This window comes from Accipiter gentilis, chromosome 7 (genome assembly GCF_929443795.1).
Source record: "Accipiter gentilis chromosome 7, bAccGen1.1, whole genome shotgun sequence".
NCBI classification, from domain to species: Eukaryota; Metazoa; Chordata; class Aves; order Accipitriformes; family Accipitridae; genus Astur; species Astur gentilis.
In genome coordinates, this window is record NC_064886.1 from 24,506,871 (window position 1) to 24,525,464 (window position 18,594).

General features: G+C 36.5%; 1 protein-coding gene across 2 annotated transcripts in view; it reads right to left on the bottom strand.

Moving 5' to 3' along the window:
• Positions 1–4,428: 4,428 nt before the first annotated feature.
• The window catches only part of NFATC3 (nuclear factor of activated T cells 3), a 76,461-nt gene continuing 62,295 nt past the window's right edge, over positions 4,429–18,594 (bottom strand). The window contains exons 10-11 of one of the 2 annotated variants that reach the window (XM_049805275.1): positions 16,735–16,836; positions 4,429–7,353 (exon numbers count right to left, since the gene is read on the bottom strand). In XM_049805275.1, the coding sequence (XP_049661232.1) occupies positions 7,229–7,353; positions 16,735–16,836 (227 nt within the window). In that variant the 3' untranslated portion in view covers positions 4,429–7,228. The remainder of the gene's footprint in view (positions 7,354–16,734; positions 16,837–18,594) is intronic. The other variant, XM_049805276.1, reaches the window with a different exon arrangement.

An 18,594-nucleotide genomic window follows, 5' to 3' on the forward strand; every position in this document is an offset into this window, starting at 1 on the left:
TCTTGCTACTCGCAGAAATCTAGTATGTTGTTTGATATAGGAATTCTATGTTTGGCACTAGATGCTACAGTTGTTAAGGTGTAGAGGTGCTTATTGTTTTATAAAACTACCTGTTTTCTAGGAACGTTTGCTTTCCCAACTGTCAGGATTTTCAACAGTCTGCTTCCTTGTCTTCTCTGCTTTTTATTAAAAGAGGACCTTTCCAAGTTATTAGTCATTCCTCATTTCACTGACACAAGAACTCCTAAAAGTACTTGCTCCTTTTCCCCTCCAACTTATTTCATGTGATACCACTGATTATCCAACACTGCATTCCCAAGCAATATTTTCATCAATGTCTGAGTCCTTTTTTGGTGCATTGCTTTTCTTTGTAAATTATTACACAATCAAAAATTACAGAAGAGAATGGACTGACAGCTTTTCTCATATACTGGAGGTCAGGTGGATAGGAAAGAGAATGAGTGCATGGGAAGATGGAACAGCATTGATACTAGAAATAAAAGTGGAGTCTGATTATTAAGGCTGGTGGGAAAAAAATCAAAAAGCAAACACCCAGCAAACAGCATCTGGGGTTTAAATACTCACTGTTAGTTATTTGCAGTATGAACTATCAGAAAGTTATCTGTTGGCATTGAACTTGATGCAAGGGGCAGGACCTCTCTGAACAGAAATGCTCTTTATTACTTTTAGACTGTCTCGCCTGTATAACTTTCAGGCCCTTCAGCCCCTTTAGACCCTCTTATCTAGAGAATCCATCTGTCCAACCTTCAGGAATTTTCTGTGCTATACATCTTTTTGATTTCTTCCAGACCCAACTTTTTATACTTTCATTGGTTCCCTTTCATCTTTATGGATGACAGAGCTCCTACATGCAGAAGTGCTTATCATCAATATATTTGTCTTTTTATATTTGCTTTGTCACAGTGAATCTTTCTGTAAGAAAAGTTGAATGGCAACATCGTCTTCTGAAATAAATCTGCAAGGGCTTAGGCTGTTGGGCATCAAATCCCTGATTTGGGAAAGATATATATATATATATATATACACACACACACACACACACATATTTTCTAGATGTCACAAGATTGGGTTGGTTAATTAACGGTCTTGCACCAAAACATGACCTTGCTGAAAAAACAAGCAGTGACTCTCTAAGATTTTTTTGTTCTTTGCTTATTTGCCCACCCAGTTTTATTGTTCTTCTCTGAAATGCTTGTGTTTCATTATCACTGTATATATGTGACTGGGTTTATGAGAAGTGTTCCAAGTGTTTCTTTATGGAAGGTTTAACTCTTTCTGCAGTATATTAGGAGGCCAGGACTAAATTATTAGGTGCACACAAAAGTCAGCATAGCTTGCTAACAGGCTGAGCTATGCACAGGCAGCTTGACGTTTGGCTTATTTAGGCATGAGATATTGAAGTTTTCTTGTATCTACGACCATATGCATTTCTCTGTGATGTATGTCAACTGCACCAACTAGGTATTTTTATGAATAAAGGTGTCAAATGAGAAATATCATAGAATGCTTTTTGGGTTTTTTGGGGTTTTTTTTTTGGAGGGAGAGCCCTTGTAATGGGAGCAAGCACAGACTACAAACGCTTTTTCAGCTCTTACCAGCAGATGTCACAACAATGACAGTAAGGAAGATGTATGTAGGGTTTTTGGGGTTTTTTTTTGTTGTTGTTTGTTTTTTTTTTTTCAGTTTCCAGACAATATTTAAAGATAATAATAAACCAACAAAATCTTCACTCTAAACTTGCAGAAACAGCTCAGAGAACTTGTATAGTTTGAGTTCTTCAGCAGATCAATCTTTTCTAAAAACCAAAATTCATGGTGCATACAAGCCTTTGCAAAGCAAGTATCCTATTTTTACGGCTTCTTTATCTTAGTCTGGTTAATTTTTTTCCTTCTGTTCTCCTTTACATGTAGCAGATGTTACTGGTAACAAAGGTAAAATAATTTCTTAGAGAATCTCAGTAAATGACAGTGCTTTCTGTGTGTTAAATGTTATCCTTTTTAGTAGGCAGAATAAAGTTTACTGTTAACGTCCATTGCCAGAGAGGTCTGTATGCAAAACTATCAATGAATTTAAACATATATTAGAAAGCCTTTTTCTTTTCTGAGTTGGACCGAGTATGCTCTTAAAGGCCTTTCACATACCTTATTACTTCAATCACTACAGCAGTCACTAGTTCCTGAATATTATTCTTGTAAATTAATTAAAGCCAAGGGGAAAAAAAAAAAAGATGGGGGGACCATTTAGAAAAGATCTCAATCCTCTCCTGATTCACTACAGTGGAGTAAGCATTGGATTCAAAGCATACAGTGGTATTTTGAGTTAGGCTGAGAGAGATGGCAGGGAGAGGGATAGAAGACCAGAAACAAGCAGAGGGAAGCAGATGGCGCAAGTAATGCTGTGGAGTATCTCGAAGAAATGCTAGCTACAATGACAAAATTAAAAGGCCTTCATTTCTGCCAGTACTTCCTTTGGGTTTGGGTCCTAAATGAACAGAAACTACTGATTACTCTTCTAAAGGAACTGACCGTAACAAGACACTCCTTCTCTCCAATTACCTGACATTACAAAACAGTGTTTTGCAAGGTAGAAGTTATGTTTTCACAATGCCTGGAATAAAGACTCCTCTCTGCAATACAGCAGATATGTGTGTCAGCGTGAGCGTGCAGGGTTAGCTGTGCTCAGCTTTAAACGTCCTGGCATGACTGCATATCCTATCATCTCTTTTATCCTATCAATCTTAGTGAATCAGCCTTCAGCCCATTTGCATCTGAAAGAAGACTTGAATTGACAGTAAAGTATACGCAGTCAACGCATGGATTATTACTAGTGTTGGTATATGCTAATTATATACTGGATAATCATACTAGAAAACACGTGGAACAGCTTTCAAACTACTTGTGCTATTTTTAGTAAAACTCAGATATAATTACTTTGCACTCAGTTACTGGCACTGTAGCTACCCCCTTCTGCTATATTTATAGATAAAAAACATTGGTGAAGGTAATGGGTCAGGACATGCACTCTAAATAAGAGGCTAACCCTAAGCTGGTCCATGTTCCCCCTGTGCAATGTGAGTACGAGATCATTGTGCGATTGCTGCTCCTGTTCTCTCGGGCAGGTGTGCATTGCTAACCAAAGGCCAGAGCTTTTGCTTCAATGTTGAATTTGGAACACTTGCGTACCTTAATATGCCTAGGGATTCCACAGATAAGTAAAGACCCTGTAACAAAACTGTAAGGGAGATAAATATCTTTTCAGTAGCACTAATAACCCTGAGAGGAGATACAGATTTTAAAGCCTGAATCTACTGTACCATTCCCAAAGGCATTTCTCTCAGTACTCCTTGATCAGCCAAGATTTAGCAAATAATTTAGACTTTGTAGGAATTTTACATCTATTTCTGAAACTGCATCTTGCCTATGATTATATCCTTTTGGGAATGGAAATTACTGTTTATGATGTGTTCCCTGAATAATAATTTCTGGAATGATTTCTCAAAATAATCTTGTGATCATCTAATTGAAACAATGATACCTACAAAAAGGAAATCGCTAGCTATTGTGCAAACTGATACTCTGTAAGCACTGCTGATGATTCTTTATGTATGTTTAGGCTCATTGTTGCTGGCTTTCAGTTGAGCCCCAAACTCTTACCATATTGCTTCAAAATCACCACTCTTCTAGGGGGAATATTAAATGTCCCTCATTTCATATGTCACAACTGAGCATGGTCGTTTACCACTGCATCGCAAATAGGGAGTTTCTTCCCACTCTGCATTTGGGTCTGCATTTTAAATAAATGACAATGCATTTGCATTCTTTTTATTTATTTGAACACTGTGATTTAAGAGCCTAAATGCAAGTTTTTCCCTTTATTTTTGCAAGTAGCACTGCAATCATAACTTACAAAAATGTTTAAAATACAAAATGTACATGAAATTACAATACAAGGCTCTGTAAACATCTAGAACTTAATCTTTATTGTCCCACATTTTTAAATATAAAACTTCAATTTGAACGATTTCCAAACCTCAAGGAATGACATCCATTATGAGTATCAAAAATAGAATTTCAAAGCTTTGTTTGTATCAGAACAAAACTGTCATGTTATTTTCATTCTTTGGTTTAAAAAGGATGGCAGTTCCCCTGATAACATAGGAGTTTTACTACAGAAATTCAGATTGCTAGCTCATGGTAATTTCAGAAATCACCCCCCCATCCCCCCCCCAGATTAATATACTACTCCTTAATCTTTTGTTTTTAACATTGATCTTTGACCCTCCTTACAGAAAAGCTACCTCATCATTAAGGCTTGCCTTCAGGATAATCTTGGTTATTAAAAAGTTTTGGAAAAGTACTCGGGGAGAAGAAAGGAATTAAGGGCAAGGAAGTGGATGCCAACAAAATATCAACAGTTGCCGGGTTCTTTTGTTTAATTAAATTTGCATAGTCCAATAGAGATTGTGTGCTTTTTATATCACTAAAATTATACAAGATTAACAGTCTTTACCTACGTTATCACACAAGCTAAAATAAAATTAAGACCCTTGTACTGAAGCTTTTACAAGGCAAATACAAAACTGCTTTAGTATCCAAAGCTATATATATATTTTTTTAAATTTGATTTTTAAATAGGAAAGCATCTCTAGGTCTACAGGCATCAAGGTATTTAAAGGCATCAGGAAATTTAGTGCATAGCAACTCCGGATTGTTTGGGCTCCTATATTTTAGGTACAGTGTGAATTCCAGCTACTTGGAGAACTTGCAAGGAGAGTCTGTACCAGTAGGATAAAGGAGCATAAATCCCATACAGTATGAAAAGCTTTTAAGTTAGAATTGTCCTACAAACAATGGTTTAATGCAAAAGACCCAATACATGAATGAAAACTGGAACATGCCTTGCCACCAGCACACAGTCTGAAGACAATTACGCAGTTTACAGTGTTGCGTGTTTTTTTTTTTTTTTTTTAAGGTGTTAAAAACATAAGTAGATGTATTTCTGAGCATGTGAATCCTTTTCTAGTATCTTTAATGTAAATGAGTAGAGGACAGAGTAAAGCACCACCGCTGAGGGACAATTACAATACTTTTCAGATTACAGCCCTGCCAATTTTTTTTCTGCAAATTTAAAGATTTGCACCATTGAACAACACATTCGCAAAAAGGATGCTTAAGATTCCCAGCATGCACGTAGTGGCTTTGCATTAGGTTGTTTGAAATAACTACAAAATATCAAGATAGTAGCCTTAGGCTGCACTCTTAAAAGGAAGTACATGATAAGGAGTTATAATTTCACCTGCTTAATGTATGGTCTTTTTAAAAGTTCATGATTCAGCTATCACAAAGATGTGATTATAGCTACTTTAGTGATATTGCTGGGGCACTGACTTGAATTTAGGTGTAATGTTTTGCCTGCAAAAGGCTCAATGGAAAGTTTTCCCCATGACTGTCTGCCAAAATGCAACATCAGTAGAATCTGTGTTTACTCTTACAGGTATTATAATTCAGTAATGGTATCCACTTTAAGACTGTTTTACTTAATTTTAAGAGTCTATAGTAGTTTTCTACAGAAAGAGGCATGTGTTCTGTATGCGCTAAACCACTAAAATGTGCACAATTGTCTGAACTAGTTTCAGTGCAAATACACTTTCTATATTTCAAAATTTTTGTGTGTATTCGCTCTTAATTTTCATTAGAGCATCATTGTTCACCCAAATGAGGAACTAAAACTAGCATCTTGAATGTTTTGAGGTTCAGTGTATTTCTGATCGATCTTTGCTGTGATTGTTGTACCCTGTATGTTCTATATCAGAAAGCTTTGTAAATGACAGTGTCTTCTGGGGGAGGGAAATGTGTGTAGCCTAAGCAGGCAGTTTCAGATCCTCTCCTAGGTTTCTAATCATAGAGGCCTGAGATTTTTTAATAACTATGTAAACAGATTGTTTCAAAGGTATTGGATTATGCGGGTAAGGGAAATGCATCCTTTGAGCACAGCACATGGTTTACTGCTGCTATGAATCTTGCGTATTTCTTTGGTAGCTTCTGCTTCACACATTTACAATTAAACATGGGCAAATTATACTACCTAATCACTAATTCACAGTAAATGACTTTTCAGCAAACTGATGTTTATAAACAGCTTAAATTTAAGGAACCGTAATTGTCATCTCCTTAGGGCTTCCAAGTGGCATGGTCAGGCATACAGCATATAAAAGATACAGATGTGATCAAATGATTTATTGCATGGAAAACTTGAATGCCACTGAATTGGTGATTTCAAAACCATATTCTGCAGGGACAACAGGAACACTTAGATCCTCAGCAAATATTAAAATTTCTCCTGTATCTAACATGGCTTTGATGTTGCTGTTTTTTAAAATCCTGCTGCTCAAATTTGATTACAAATGTAACTTTCTAAGAAAAAGCTATTTCAAGAAGGAGCCTGTGCTAATAAAGAACAGGAAGATTATCCACAAAGTTATAAAAGTTAAATTTTGGAATGTTATTTCTATCCCAACACTTTCATGATGGAATGGTCTTTTTGCAGCCTATCAAGTAATGTTTTCAGTTTATAAACAAGTGCAGATCTACATTTGGCTTTGCTTCCTATGAATCTAAGAAAACACTACAGTATTTGTATACACAATGGCTTCCGTGGCATTGGCTTCAGATGACAGGTATGATTTGCCACTGGAAGATTGTATTAAAAAAATTTAAACAATAGAAGCTTTAAAGGCTTTCCAAAATGACCAAAAGGTGTTACAAATCATCCGCTACAAACTATACTATCTCTAAGGGAAAGCAGCACACTGAAGATGTGTATTAAATCTTTTTCCACATTCAGTACTGTGAATATTATAAGAGCAAACTAACATCTCCACACATCTGAAGCACGTACAATATAAAAGTATTCTATTTAAATGCAAAAAGCAAAGCTTGTTTGTAACTTTAAAACGGTTAAAATATCTGGTGTAGATTCTATGTGTCCGTTTTAAGAAGTCTCTTTACAGCATCTGAAGAACTATAATTAAAATGCTCTGTCTCTACATCAAAAATGTAACCCACTAAAAGGGCTTTGCAAGGATCCACTGTTCCAGTTCATAAAGGCCACAGAGTTGGAAGCACAGTAAGTCTAAAGAGGAAGAGGATGAAGAAATATTCAGAGAAACTGTTATATTTTCATGGATGTTTAGCTGTAAGCTTATCCGTTACTGGATTCCATCAGATATTCTTGTCTCCAGAGATCCAGGACAGGTACGTGCAGACTGGCTGGCCATTGTTGTTCCATGTGACACTGAGATCTGTGACATATCTCTTCCTATGATCTCATTCACTAAAAAAAAAAAAAAAAAAAAATAAAAAAAATTAAAAAGTGACTGTTTTTATGCTTTCCAAAAGGCAGAACTCATCAGTGTATCCCTTTTCAGTGCTAAGCCTTGATGCAGTTAAGTAACAGAGGATGAACAAGGAACCTAACTTCAGTAACAGTTGAGCAATGGGGGAGGGGAAAAGTCCTAGTTTCTCTTAGTATTACACTTTGTACTTACCATATTCCATGTTGGAGGATCCCTAAAACACTTGAATAAAATAAGCACATACATGTTCATGACAACCAGGTAACTGAAAGGCACGGCATACGTCCGTTTAGTACAGATTTCCCCACAGAACTCTCTTCTGTTCCAAAGTGTTACAGGCACAAATAACAAATAACTCTAGTAACTCCTGGTTCTTTCAAGCTACTTACAGAACTTCCTCAGAACTTGGATTTGGGTTAATAGAATATTCTTTTTAATATTATATATCTATTTAATTGGCCAGTTTTCTGAATACTTGCATTTCTGAAAGTACAGTAATAAAATCTTGCTTAGTTATCAGTCAACTTTTCTATAGTGAAGAATTAAGATTAACTAATATGCAGGTCATGTCAGTTTCTAAGTCTGTGTGTGTCAAATTCAGCAAAGATTAGTCAACTATTACTGTTTACAAGTGAGGGACACCACCATGAAGTAGCACTTAAGTTATCAACAAATGACAATTTTGGAGTGTTACTCTAAAGCCTAGATAATTGCTTGCAGTACATTTGAGTTTGGAAGATGACAAAAATAATTGGTTTAATGCATAAGCGTAAATAAAGTGATATAAATGTCCGTTTTAGAAAATGGGCAATGTTAAGTTTAACTAAGAAAACGTAATAATATTTTAAATATCACATTAAATAGTAACGACAAAGTTTAGATAAATATTAGATGATAACCAAAATATAAATCATTATTTAAGAGTTAGAAGAGGCAGTCAATCACGTTGTTTTCCATGATGGAGTGGCAGTAGGTATATAGTATCTCTTAGTCAGCAAGACTTTGAATATGCTGAATTATACTAACAGAAAAGCCTCTGACATAAGTTTGTTTGGACCTTCTATAAACAGGCATTTAATGGGATCCTTTTGTTGAGTAAGGGCCATTCCTAGTAAAAATAAGAACTTTTTGTTTTGCTAGTAAGTGGCTTCTATGGAAATCTTAACAGATTTGGAAGCTAGGCTCTTTTGCTCTTTTGTTTTCCATTGAGTAACTTTACAGAACAACATTGATATACTTCACCACCCTTCTTAATGCTTCCTTAATTTTCCATAGCAGGATCTAGCTTCCTACTAACCATTCCTGTCTGGTAGAAGCATAACAAAATCAATCTACGGGTAGTGTACATTGCTCTTTACAGAGTGTTCCACAGTCTGAGCATTGCCTTTTGCTGCAGCAGTAGCATAAGTGGGTCTGAAAGAAAATGCAGTAATATTGTGAATGCTCTGAAGTATGTACAATGTGTATAAAATCCAACTCTGAAAACAAGTTTTGTCCATATTCTTTCAGTTTACTTAGGAAAGCTTTAAAATCACCTTATGTCATATACGTGTATGTAACAATGGAGGAGGTACTTGTTTTCTAAAAGTCAATCAATGGCAATGGTATGCTCTTGCATGAATGCAAGGACAGCATGTTAAAAATACACGTTATTGCAGCCTTTAAGTTTTGATAGATGATATTTATCTGTACTGGTAATATCAGAACAAACTGGTCCATGCTGTTGCAATGTTTTGTAGTTCCCACAGGCAAAGGTGTTTAACTGAACAGCGTGTAGCCATGTGGTGTTAAATTTTCCTTAAATCACATTACACTTCAAATACAATAGCTGGTCATGTGGTGTTCTATTTGCCAAATTCTGCATAATTCATTATGTAGAGTATTAAATTAAAGTTACAGCTTAGTTTGTGTGGTGTGTAGTTTTGTTTTTTTTAAAAAGTAATCATTGATTTGTTTACAAGAAGCTGTTTTATAGCTCAGTGCAATAGCTCTGTCATACTTCTCATTTTGCTGTTGGAGAACTTTTTTGGCAACACTTTTAGCATGTGGCCAGTACAGATTTATCTGGTTTATATTGATTTACATTAGAAACATCTACCATTTCTAAGGGAAATGCAGTACCTTGTCTTCTTCCCAACAGAAAATTCTAGTGGAGTAGTTCCACTTGCCACAGTGATTTCGTTAGGATTCCTAATTTTTAAACCCAACCAGTATTCAAGTGTGGTTTTTTTAGGTGGTTGCTTTTTTGTTTTTTTTTGTAATAAGAAGTATCTAAGTTGGCGTTTTGTCAGAGCGCCATGCAGGCCTAAATAAAAGGCCAGAATCCTTTTTCTATTGTGTCTGGCAAAGGCTTTTTTTTCCACTTTTTCACAGACTGCAGCCTCCTGACTAACACATCTTCCTATTCTATACTTTCCAAGAGTGCTTGTTTCAGCTGTCTGGAAATCTGTGAGCAACAAATGGATGGGGGAAGCCTGCAGACTCTGGAAGACTAGATGTAGATTTAGATTATGTAAAGATGATGGTAAAAATGCTTCAAAGAAAGCACAGCCTGCAGAAGCCAGCAGCTACGATCGAAGTGCTCTAACCTTTTCCAGTGCAAGGGTCTGGCTGCCAGGTTTGAGACAACGGGGCAGGGCGGTATCGAGAGTACTGCAGTAACAGGCTATTTGAGCAGCCATGGGCCTGCTGCCAGACTGGCTGTGCCCAATGCGTTTGTGAACGGTGTGAGGGATGAATAGGGACAGTGGGGAGTACCAATCTAGCATGCAGGCTAGCAGATGGAGGAATGGGCATTTAAACCAGGAAAGCAGCTTTTCTAGAGAAGGCTGGTTTTTTCAAGCCCAAAAACAGCATTGTAAAGAAGCCATATTGAATATTTACCAAAATGAGGCAGCCTAAAAGTCCTTTGGAACAGCTCACTGAAGAGATGTACAACTCTGCTTCACAGCAGCAAATAATGAGATGCCTGTATGTTATGCATCTAAATTGGGAAGCATTTGGCTTTATTTGAAGGACATCCTGTGTTTACCAGCATTATTATTAACTTGTCTTTCTGACAGTGGAGTGGTATAAATTCAAGAAGTTTAAAATGTAACTCATGTATTCAGTAAGAAGAGTTAAAACCCTGCATAGAAATGCACAAGACTGAAGGCGACATCATATGACATTTTCCCTTTTGTATTAATTTGTGATGGAGAAAATCATATTAGTTTAAAGACTAAAATAGAAATCTAAAGGTTAGTATTTGAGTGCATGACAAGTTACCTTCTTACGGGGTCAATCACAGAACCTTTAGTGGTCTGTGATTAAAACTGAAAACTTAATTCATCAGCATAAACACAGGTTTTCTATAATGTTGTCTAGCAAAATCCAAGTTCTCAGGGGACAAATTGGGAGTGGAAGTCAATTTCAACAGTCCTGAGAAAGGACAGAGCTCAGGCTATACTGATGATGCTTTATGAACAAAAGACAACTTCTTTTCTATACTTCCAGAAGAACACTTTATCCCTTCTTTCCTGGTTTTGACTATGGGGCACATGGGCTATGCTGTCCTAGAAATATAGCTAGGAAGTTTTCATATGCCCTTTTGTTTAACCTTAAAAGCCATCCAATTACCAACTAAATACCGGAAAACCAAGATGCATGGCTTTTTTTAATATATGCACTTATTTTTTTACAAAATTTCCTTTCTTTCTTTAGCACAAGTTTCTAGGGGAAGGCTGCAGAGCTTGCTCAGGAGTCAGTAATACAGATCTCAAGTATGTTGTTAAGGTTCTCTGTGGTCTGTCTGCCAGGTTCATTTGTGTTGTCTCGTTTATATTTCTGTTGGCTCTCTTCAAAGAGGCAAGATCATGAGACTTAAGATGGAGGTGAACAGTTATGTGAGTAGGACCTTGACTCTTTCAGTCTACTACCCTCTTCCCTGCTCCCCCCCCCCAGTTAAATCACTGCCTGTTTAGTATGTTTGGTGCCAGGTGTTCTGACTGCTAATCCCATACCCTGGACCTCTGCTGTCAGTAGATGAGGAACCAGAAATATTTTACATGCTAAATAATTACAAAGGTCTAGCTAATATTTAGTACTCACTTAGTACCCACTGATCACCTAAAATTGTTTTGGATGATCAGTGTCAATTGAGTGGATAACATCAAAAGTGTTATCAAATGTTTTATGTGCTAACAAATCCAGGTTGATAATCTTGAAATAATGACTGGATCAGTTCAAAAGAGGGAGGGGTGGCACACACTACACTGCATAGAAATGTGTCAGATTTTTTCACTACAAAAGTGATAACTGCATTTTTGAGAACTTGTTTGTCAAATATGGCATGGATCAAAATGCAATACAGCTTTGCTTTGGCTGCAAAATGGAAGTTATTTTAACAACTTTCCTATGTCTATTTAATTGATCTCTTTGGCAGTTATCCCAGATTTCAGAATTTCAGCTCTTTATTTGCAATAGTTTCACCTTTTTCTTCCTTGGTATTTATACATAGTATAAGCTGGCTGGTAAATTTATACTAAGAGTTAAAAATAGATTGCGCAGAACAAAATTTAACATGGTGGGAAGACAACCTTCTGCTACAGACAGATTAGATTGGACCTGTCAATACTGGCAATACTGTAGTATTGTACTGCAAAATTTTTTGTGGTTTTTGTTTTGTTCTTCCCCCTCTGTGCTGCATCAAAAAAAGCATGAACATGCTACACTGAAAAAGCACTGAAAGTCATCTGGAGGCTCAAGCCCCTGTAACCTTTCAAAAAAAAAAAAATATTAAGCAGCATACTATTGTCAATACCAGTGGACCAGAGTAGAAGATAACTAGCTCTGACTTTTGGATCTGCTGTCAAGCTTGTAAAATAAGAGCAACCACTTATTCTGTTCTACTGGATTGTTCCCACTGTTTTGATTTCACAGTGTTGTGTTTGCTTTTTTAAGTCCCTACTGACTGCACACATGAAAGACAGCTGAGCCACCGAGATTGACAGAAAAGTGGGCCACAGCTCCTTGGAGGCCTCTTCCTGCCTGTCCCTCCCTTCCCCCCCTTCCATCTTTTTAGGCTGAGGGCTTTGCCTCTTGGTCACTGAAGACTTACACTGGGACAGCTGATAAAGTTATTTCTCCAGCTGTTTGCTGCATGAACAGCCAGACTGTTCATAAAGATCTCTTAAAATTGTTGCAATTTGCAATCCAGAGTTTTAAGATAAACTAAAATTAGGTTGAACAGCTCAGCCATTTGTGTGGTGAGTGACACATATAGCCAGGGGTAGTAATCTTATCAGCTGTTCCAATAGAGATGCATCCTGTGAGCGGTACTGACCAACCTCTCAGGAGAAATTCTCACCTACAAAAAGTTATCCATGCTAGCCGGTTTGAACAGAACAAAGTTCTTGTGTTATGAAGCATGTCAACATCATGAAAGCTGATGCTTTTAATAGCAAGTTGCTGAGTGTTTTGGATAAATAAAAAAAAATTGACAAATTTAGAGTAACAAGGTCTTAAAAGAGGAACTGGTGCTTTGATATGTTCTTAAGATCTATGCTTTTTTCCCACTGGTTTGTTTAAATCAATTCTACAGTGTCACCTTTATTTTTATTCTCTCAGTGTGAGACCAATCCATAATTAGTCAGTCAACTTGTATACCTATACCACCTTACTGAATATTTTATATTAGATTATTTTATATTAGATTAAAAACTCATTTAGATGTAGCATGATCTCCAAGATAGGTGTTTGAAGTTCTAACATCAGAAGTAAAGGCATTATCTTTTAAAATCAAATGACAACCAAATACTAGCATGTTTCAAAATTGCTCTGTACTTAATTCCCCCTATCTCTGTGAATGCTAGGAGACAAGTATTTTGTACTGGAGCACAAAGGAAAATGTAAGCAATTCCTGAACCTAAAGGCATTTCTGGGAATAGTGCAAGTGACCTCTTTTCCCTTGCAGGAAGCTGGTGGTCTATAATCAGCACCTCTACTTTCTACAGGACAAAAGAATCTCTCTGACAGGCAATTACCAAGCATTTTAGGTTTTTGTAGGTCAAAAACACTGCCTGAAAACCTCCATGGAGAACTACAAGCAAACCAGTTCAGATTACAAACCATTAGGTATGTAATGGGCAATAGTAGAGACTTAGGGAAAATACATCATGATGCTTCTCCAGGATGTTCCACCAGCCTCCAAAATGTGTTTGTCCTAGGGAATTCCTGAGCCCGAGACAGTATCTTCTGTGCTGAATGGTCCCACATGGATTTTTTTTCCCCAGGATCTTTAAGCTCTGTGCAAAATTCTGTCATCCGCAACATTCTGAGACAGTAAGTTCCAAAGCTTAACTATGTATAGCTGTAGCAATGCTTTTTATATGTGTTGAACTTGCTGCATGATTACTTGCTGGACACTTTTGTTATTTTCTCTCCCAAGAAGTATTTTCCATTACCTTTTCTGTGCCATCCATTCATTTTATTATACTTAGCATATTCTCATTCATTTTTCTGGCTGGAGAGTCCTAGCTGATTCAGCATAACTTCTGTTCCAAGTCTTTGGTCATGCTAGTTGTCCTTAAGCAAATCACCCCACAAAACAACATGTATGCATCTAATTCTTTTGTGACACCTGGGACAAGATGTGGGCACCTAACAGATCTATATAGTACCATTTGTTCATTCTCTGCTGGTTTCCTAAATATTCCTAGCATTTATTCACCCTTTTAAGATTACTTTTAACACTACTGAGCAAGCTTTCATAGAATTGTCCATTTCAAATTCAAGACAGCTTTAAACGAGAATAGTTTGGAGAGCTTGTCGCTGCATGCATGGAATTAGGGGCAGGTTTTTTTCGTTCCTTTACCCTAATTTCCACTCCTTTAACTGATTTTCTTTAATCACAAGGTCTTCCTGTAGAGGTTTCTAGACAGTTTTTGTTTTTCACTACTCTAAAGAGCTGAGCAGCAGCCATGTCACATTTACCAACTTCCAGTCTGCTGGCACTGAATCAGATTTAAGCAAAAGGTTATACATTACAGTTAATAGTTCAACTGTTGCTTATTCTTCCAGAGCTGTGGTCTGTCATGTGATCTAGTTGAGGTGAATTGTCACTGTCTGTTCATCTGTTCTTTTTACTGACACTTCAACTCGAGACAGGTCCTTTTTCAAAGGATTTTGGCATGAGAATCTCTAGTTCCTCAACTATGAACATCATTACAAAAAATTTTCTAAGTTAATTTATCTAATTTTAACTGAGTTCCTAATTTGTCCCCCATTGGCCAGGTTTCACATTTAGCCTAATAATTTTCATGTTCTTTTCTGTTTTCTGCATTTGGAAGCAGCTTGTAGTCTCTCTCACTGCACAGTAGTTGTACACTTAATCTGAACTTTCATAAATAGTTTGCAGACTGCTTTCAACTATAGTACCCTTTTGACCACCTATTTTTTCTTAAGTAAGTTTTATTGTTTTCCTATAGTTCCCCTTTTGAATTTTGTCACAGCCTGTAATGCTGAAACTGCCACAAAACAAAGATAGATTTTTTTTAAAGTTTATTTTTTTTAAAGCAGTTCCTGTATGCTCCTTTGGGCCAAATAAAGAGATGTTTCCCCTTGTGGGTTCTTCTCATGACTTAGTGCTCCATGAAGCAGTCATCATGCTTACCCATTCTATAAAGGATGACTCAAGTATTCCATTAGTGTATTTCCTGCCTTTGTAGATTGTCTGATCTGCAGCACACCATAGTTACGGTTCCTCTCCTGTTCAGCAGTATAATTTAGAAGCTATACTCTTCCTAATTTAAGCCTGAAAGTTAAAACTGTAAGCATTCTGTACCACTAGCTGATATAGTTAGCTTGTCTGGTTTGACACTAAGCATTCTTCAAGGTACAGAACTATTCTACTTACTTGCCTGTGTAAACGTATCTCTTGCATTAGTACCACACTGACTATCTTTCTTACAGCAAATACCTAAAATAGCCATTATTTTATTTTTTAAAAATGCTATGTTTCTCAATTGCATTTCTCAGATGCTAGCATTTGTGTGTAAGCATATTTCTCTCTGGGTCTGGTTTTCTGTTTATATGCCCTTTTAAAAGGGACCTGTCAGCATATGTTTCATAATTCTAAGGCTTGCCAACCTGTGTGTCGCTCTTTAGTTATGATACTGGTAATCGGGGGTTATTTTATTATTAAACTGAATTTTCATTTTTCAAGATCTCCTGCTCTTCAACACTTATTTTGTACCTACCAGACTGTGCATTGCACAGCACATAGTCTAGAAGACAGAAAAACCTAAGCCATAACTGGTATTTTATGAATTGATTTGCTGTTTCAAGATACAGAAATGTCAACTTGGTGTAGAGAGTCCTTTCCCTAGTTTTGCCATTCTGAATAGTAGCTACTTAACTTACTAATAACATTTTGATATGTAAGGAAAGCAGAACTAAGTTTTTTGAAATACGGTAAAAGACCAATTTCATGATTTATTTTCCTTTCATGGGCAAACTTAAGATCAGTCTACACACTGAATGTGTGAGAGTTTCATTAAGGCTACACATGGAGCTTGGTTACTTTACTGTTAACAATCCCACATCTACTGAACACTTACAGCTATTCCCCTTCAAATACCTATGGGGAAAGTAAAATGTGTTATATGTGTTTATATATATATGTATGTGTGTGTGTATATTGGGGGGGACAACAGTATAGTTCTTTGGCATTTTAGGCATGTTTGTAATAAAGTTAAAAACACTTAAGAAAAAACACAAACATGACCAATATATCATGTGTCAATTTCTAATATTGTTACTATTTAAAAGTCACAGTGCATAATTATCTTGCTTATATGTGAAATAAGCTGAAAGCACCTTAAAATAATTCCAGACCATCTTTCCCAATTATAGCGCACATTCAGCTAGAAATCTATTTATGAATCTGTATTCCTAACACTTAGATAGGTAGTGCATGCCACTGTATTCCATCTATTTAAATTGACATTGCTTCATCTTTTAAAAAAGGAGAAACATTCTATATTTCTTATAGTTAACTAATCTGGCCACTCTACAATCTTGCCCATACTTGGCTTAAGATTTTCATATCCTCCTCTGTTGTTTTACTAGATCCTACAGCACTCAGGAAGTTCTGTGGCAGCTATATATATTTTAAGTGGAGGTTTTTACTGAATGAGTGTACACCTGGTTCACAACTTCTGAATTGCCAACTATTTCAGAATACACAGGTGTCCAATTATAGCAATACTTAAATATTACATAGCACTTTTCACTTGTAGATCTTAAGACTATTAAAACACTTTCCCCTTTCCTTCGTGCTCCAATTTCAAACATTGAAGCATTTCAGTAAGCAGACTCACCCTCTAGATTTTCCACATAGGAGTTGGACATGAGTGCTGAATGTTGAGTCCATTTCTCTGTTGAACCTGATGGCTGGTATTCCAGGTCAGAGATAAAACTGTCTGTGTCAGAGAAGAAGACAGACATAACTACTGACTGGACTAAACCAAGAAGTTACAGTTCACTCAACCAGGAAGTGACTTTCAGATTTCTTTTAATAGCACTAACTTTAAATACCCAGTTTCATTCACAACTACTACATATGTTGACATAAGTAACTATTTATAAATTATCAGAGTGCCTATTAAAAACAATATCACTTATCCTGTATATTTAGTTACTTTTCCGTTAGCAGCTAGAGCCATAAAGGTAATAGTTAATATTTTTGGACGTCTACCTAGATGTACCATCACGAATTTTATACTACATGACTTTCATTTTAGTATTTGTGTTAGTTTAGAACATTCCTTCTGCAATTTTCTCAATCTGCTTTACTTACTGTGGTCAAATTAAAAGTGTTTATGCCCCTTGACAGCACCTCTACTGAACAAGGTAGGCCAAAGAGTACTAGTAAATAAAGTCTTTCTTTTTCCTAGCCTTTAAACAAAGGAAACTGTTGCTGTAAACAGCTGTTAGCTTCCCCTTTACTTCTCCAGACTATCTGTACGTTTTGCTCAAGGTACTGATCTGCAGTCAGGCCACACACAGTCTGAAGTGTCAGATAACTAAGTATTATCTTGGTATAGGTGGCTCTGTCAGACAAAGGCAATGTGAGAAACCAAGGAGGAAGTGGAGTATTCCAGTATTCAACTGAACTGTGTTTCCTGGAGGAAAAATGAATGTAGAATAGTGTATTTATTACTTTAACCAACACGTGAGTGTTTCTTCAGTTGTGATTAGTGACTATGCTTACAACAATATACTGGGTTGGGTTTGGTTTTTTTTTTTCCTGCCCAAGACAGAGCTGCACGTTTTAGTAAATAAGGCTTTAGTGCAGTAAACAAAATTACTCTGGAAACTGGCGAATTTGTGCCTTCTGGATAGAGCCACAGATTTGCTTTGCCAGCATGATTTCTAAGCCCTGCTTAGGAATGAAAAAGTCTGTTCTTACTTCTTCCTGAAATTGAAGCAGTTCAACTTACGTTGTTGGATGACTTCTTATGCTTAATTGTTTAAAGCATAAAGTTACATGTGTTTAAACAGGAAGTGGAAAGCATTATCTGGGTTTCAATGAAAATGTCCACTGCCATTTTGGAGGAAAGGAATAGATAAAGTACAAATTCTTGTCAAATAAGGAGATTAAGAGAAGAACGTTTTTCCCACCAACTATGGTAGAACCAGCAAACAAGTGACATTTAAAGAAAGATCTAATGAATCCAGGGAGACAGGCAGAAAACCACCTTTGGATGAAACAAATTAACTTTTACCAGCAATCCTCTTTAAAGCTCAGGCTTTCAAAGGAGCAGACAACAAACACACTGACAGCCTCCAGAGAGCAGTGGAGTTAATTAGCTCTTTTAAACAACAGTCTCTGTACCGTAAAGTCTACATAGCTTATACAGTAAGGATTATCTGTCACTTAGCAGAGAAATACAATTCTGAGCAATTTTTCCAATTGATTTAATACATAGAGGGATACTGAGGTTCTTGCATGTCCTAACAAAGCTGCTGACAGTATTTAGTATTTACTTTTATAAAATCCCTGACAAAACTTTTCATGCATAGCATGTAACATGTCTCCAGCCAGCATCTTCTGGAACAAAGCATGCGCTTGCCTTGGGCACACAATATTTGTTGTTTGTGAAACGTGGTAGACAAAGCAACAGCCTTTCAAAGTGTGTAATATAGCATAAAGATTTTGTTCAATGCACACTGATAGA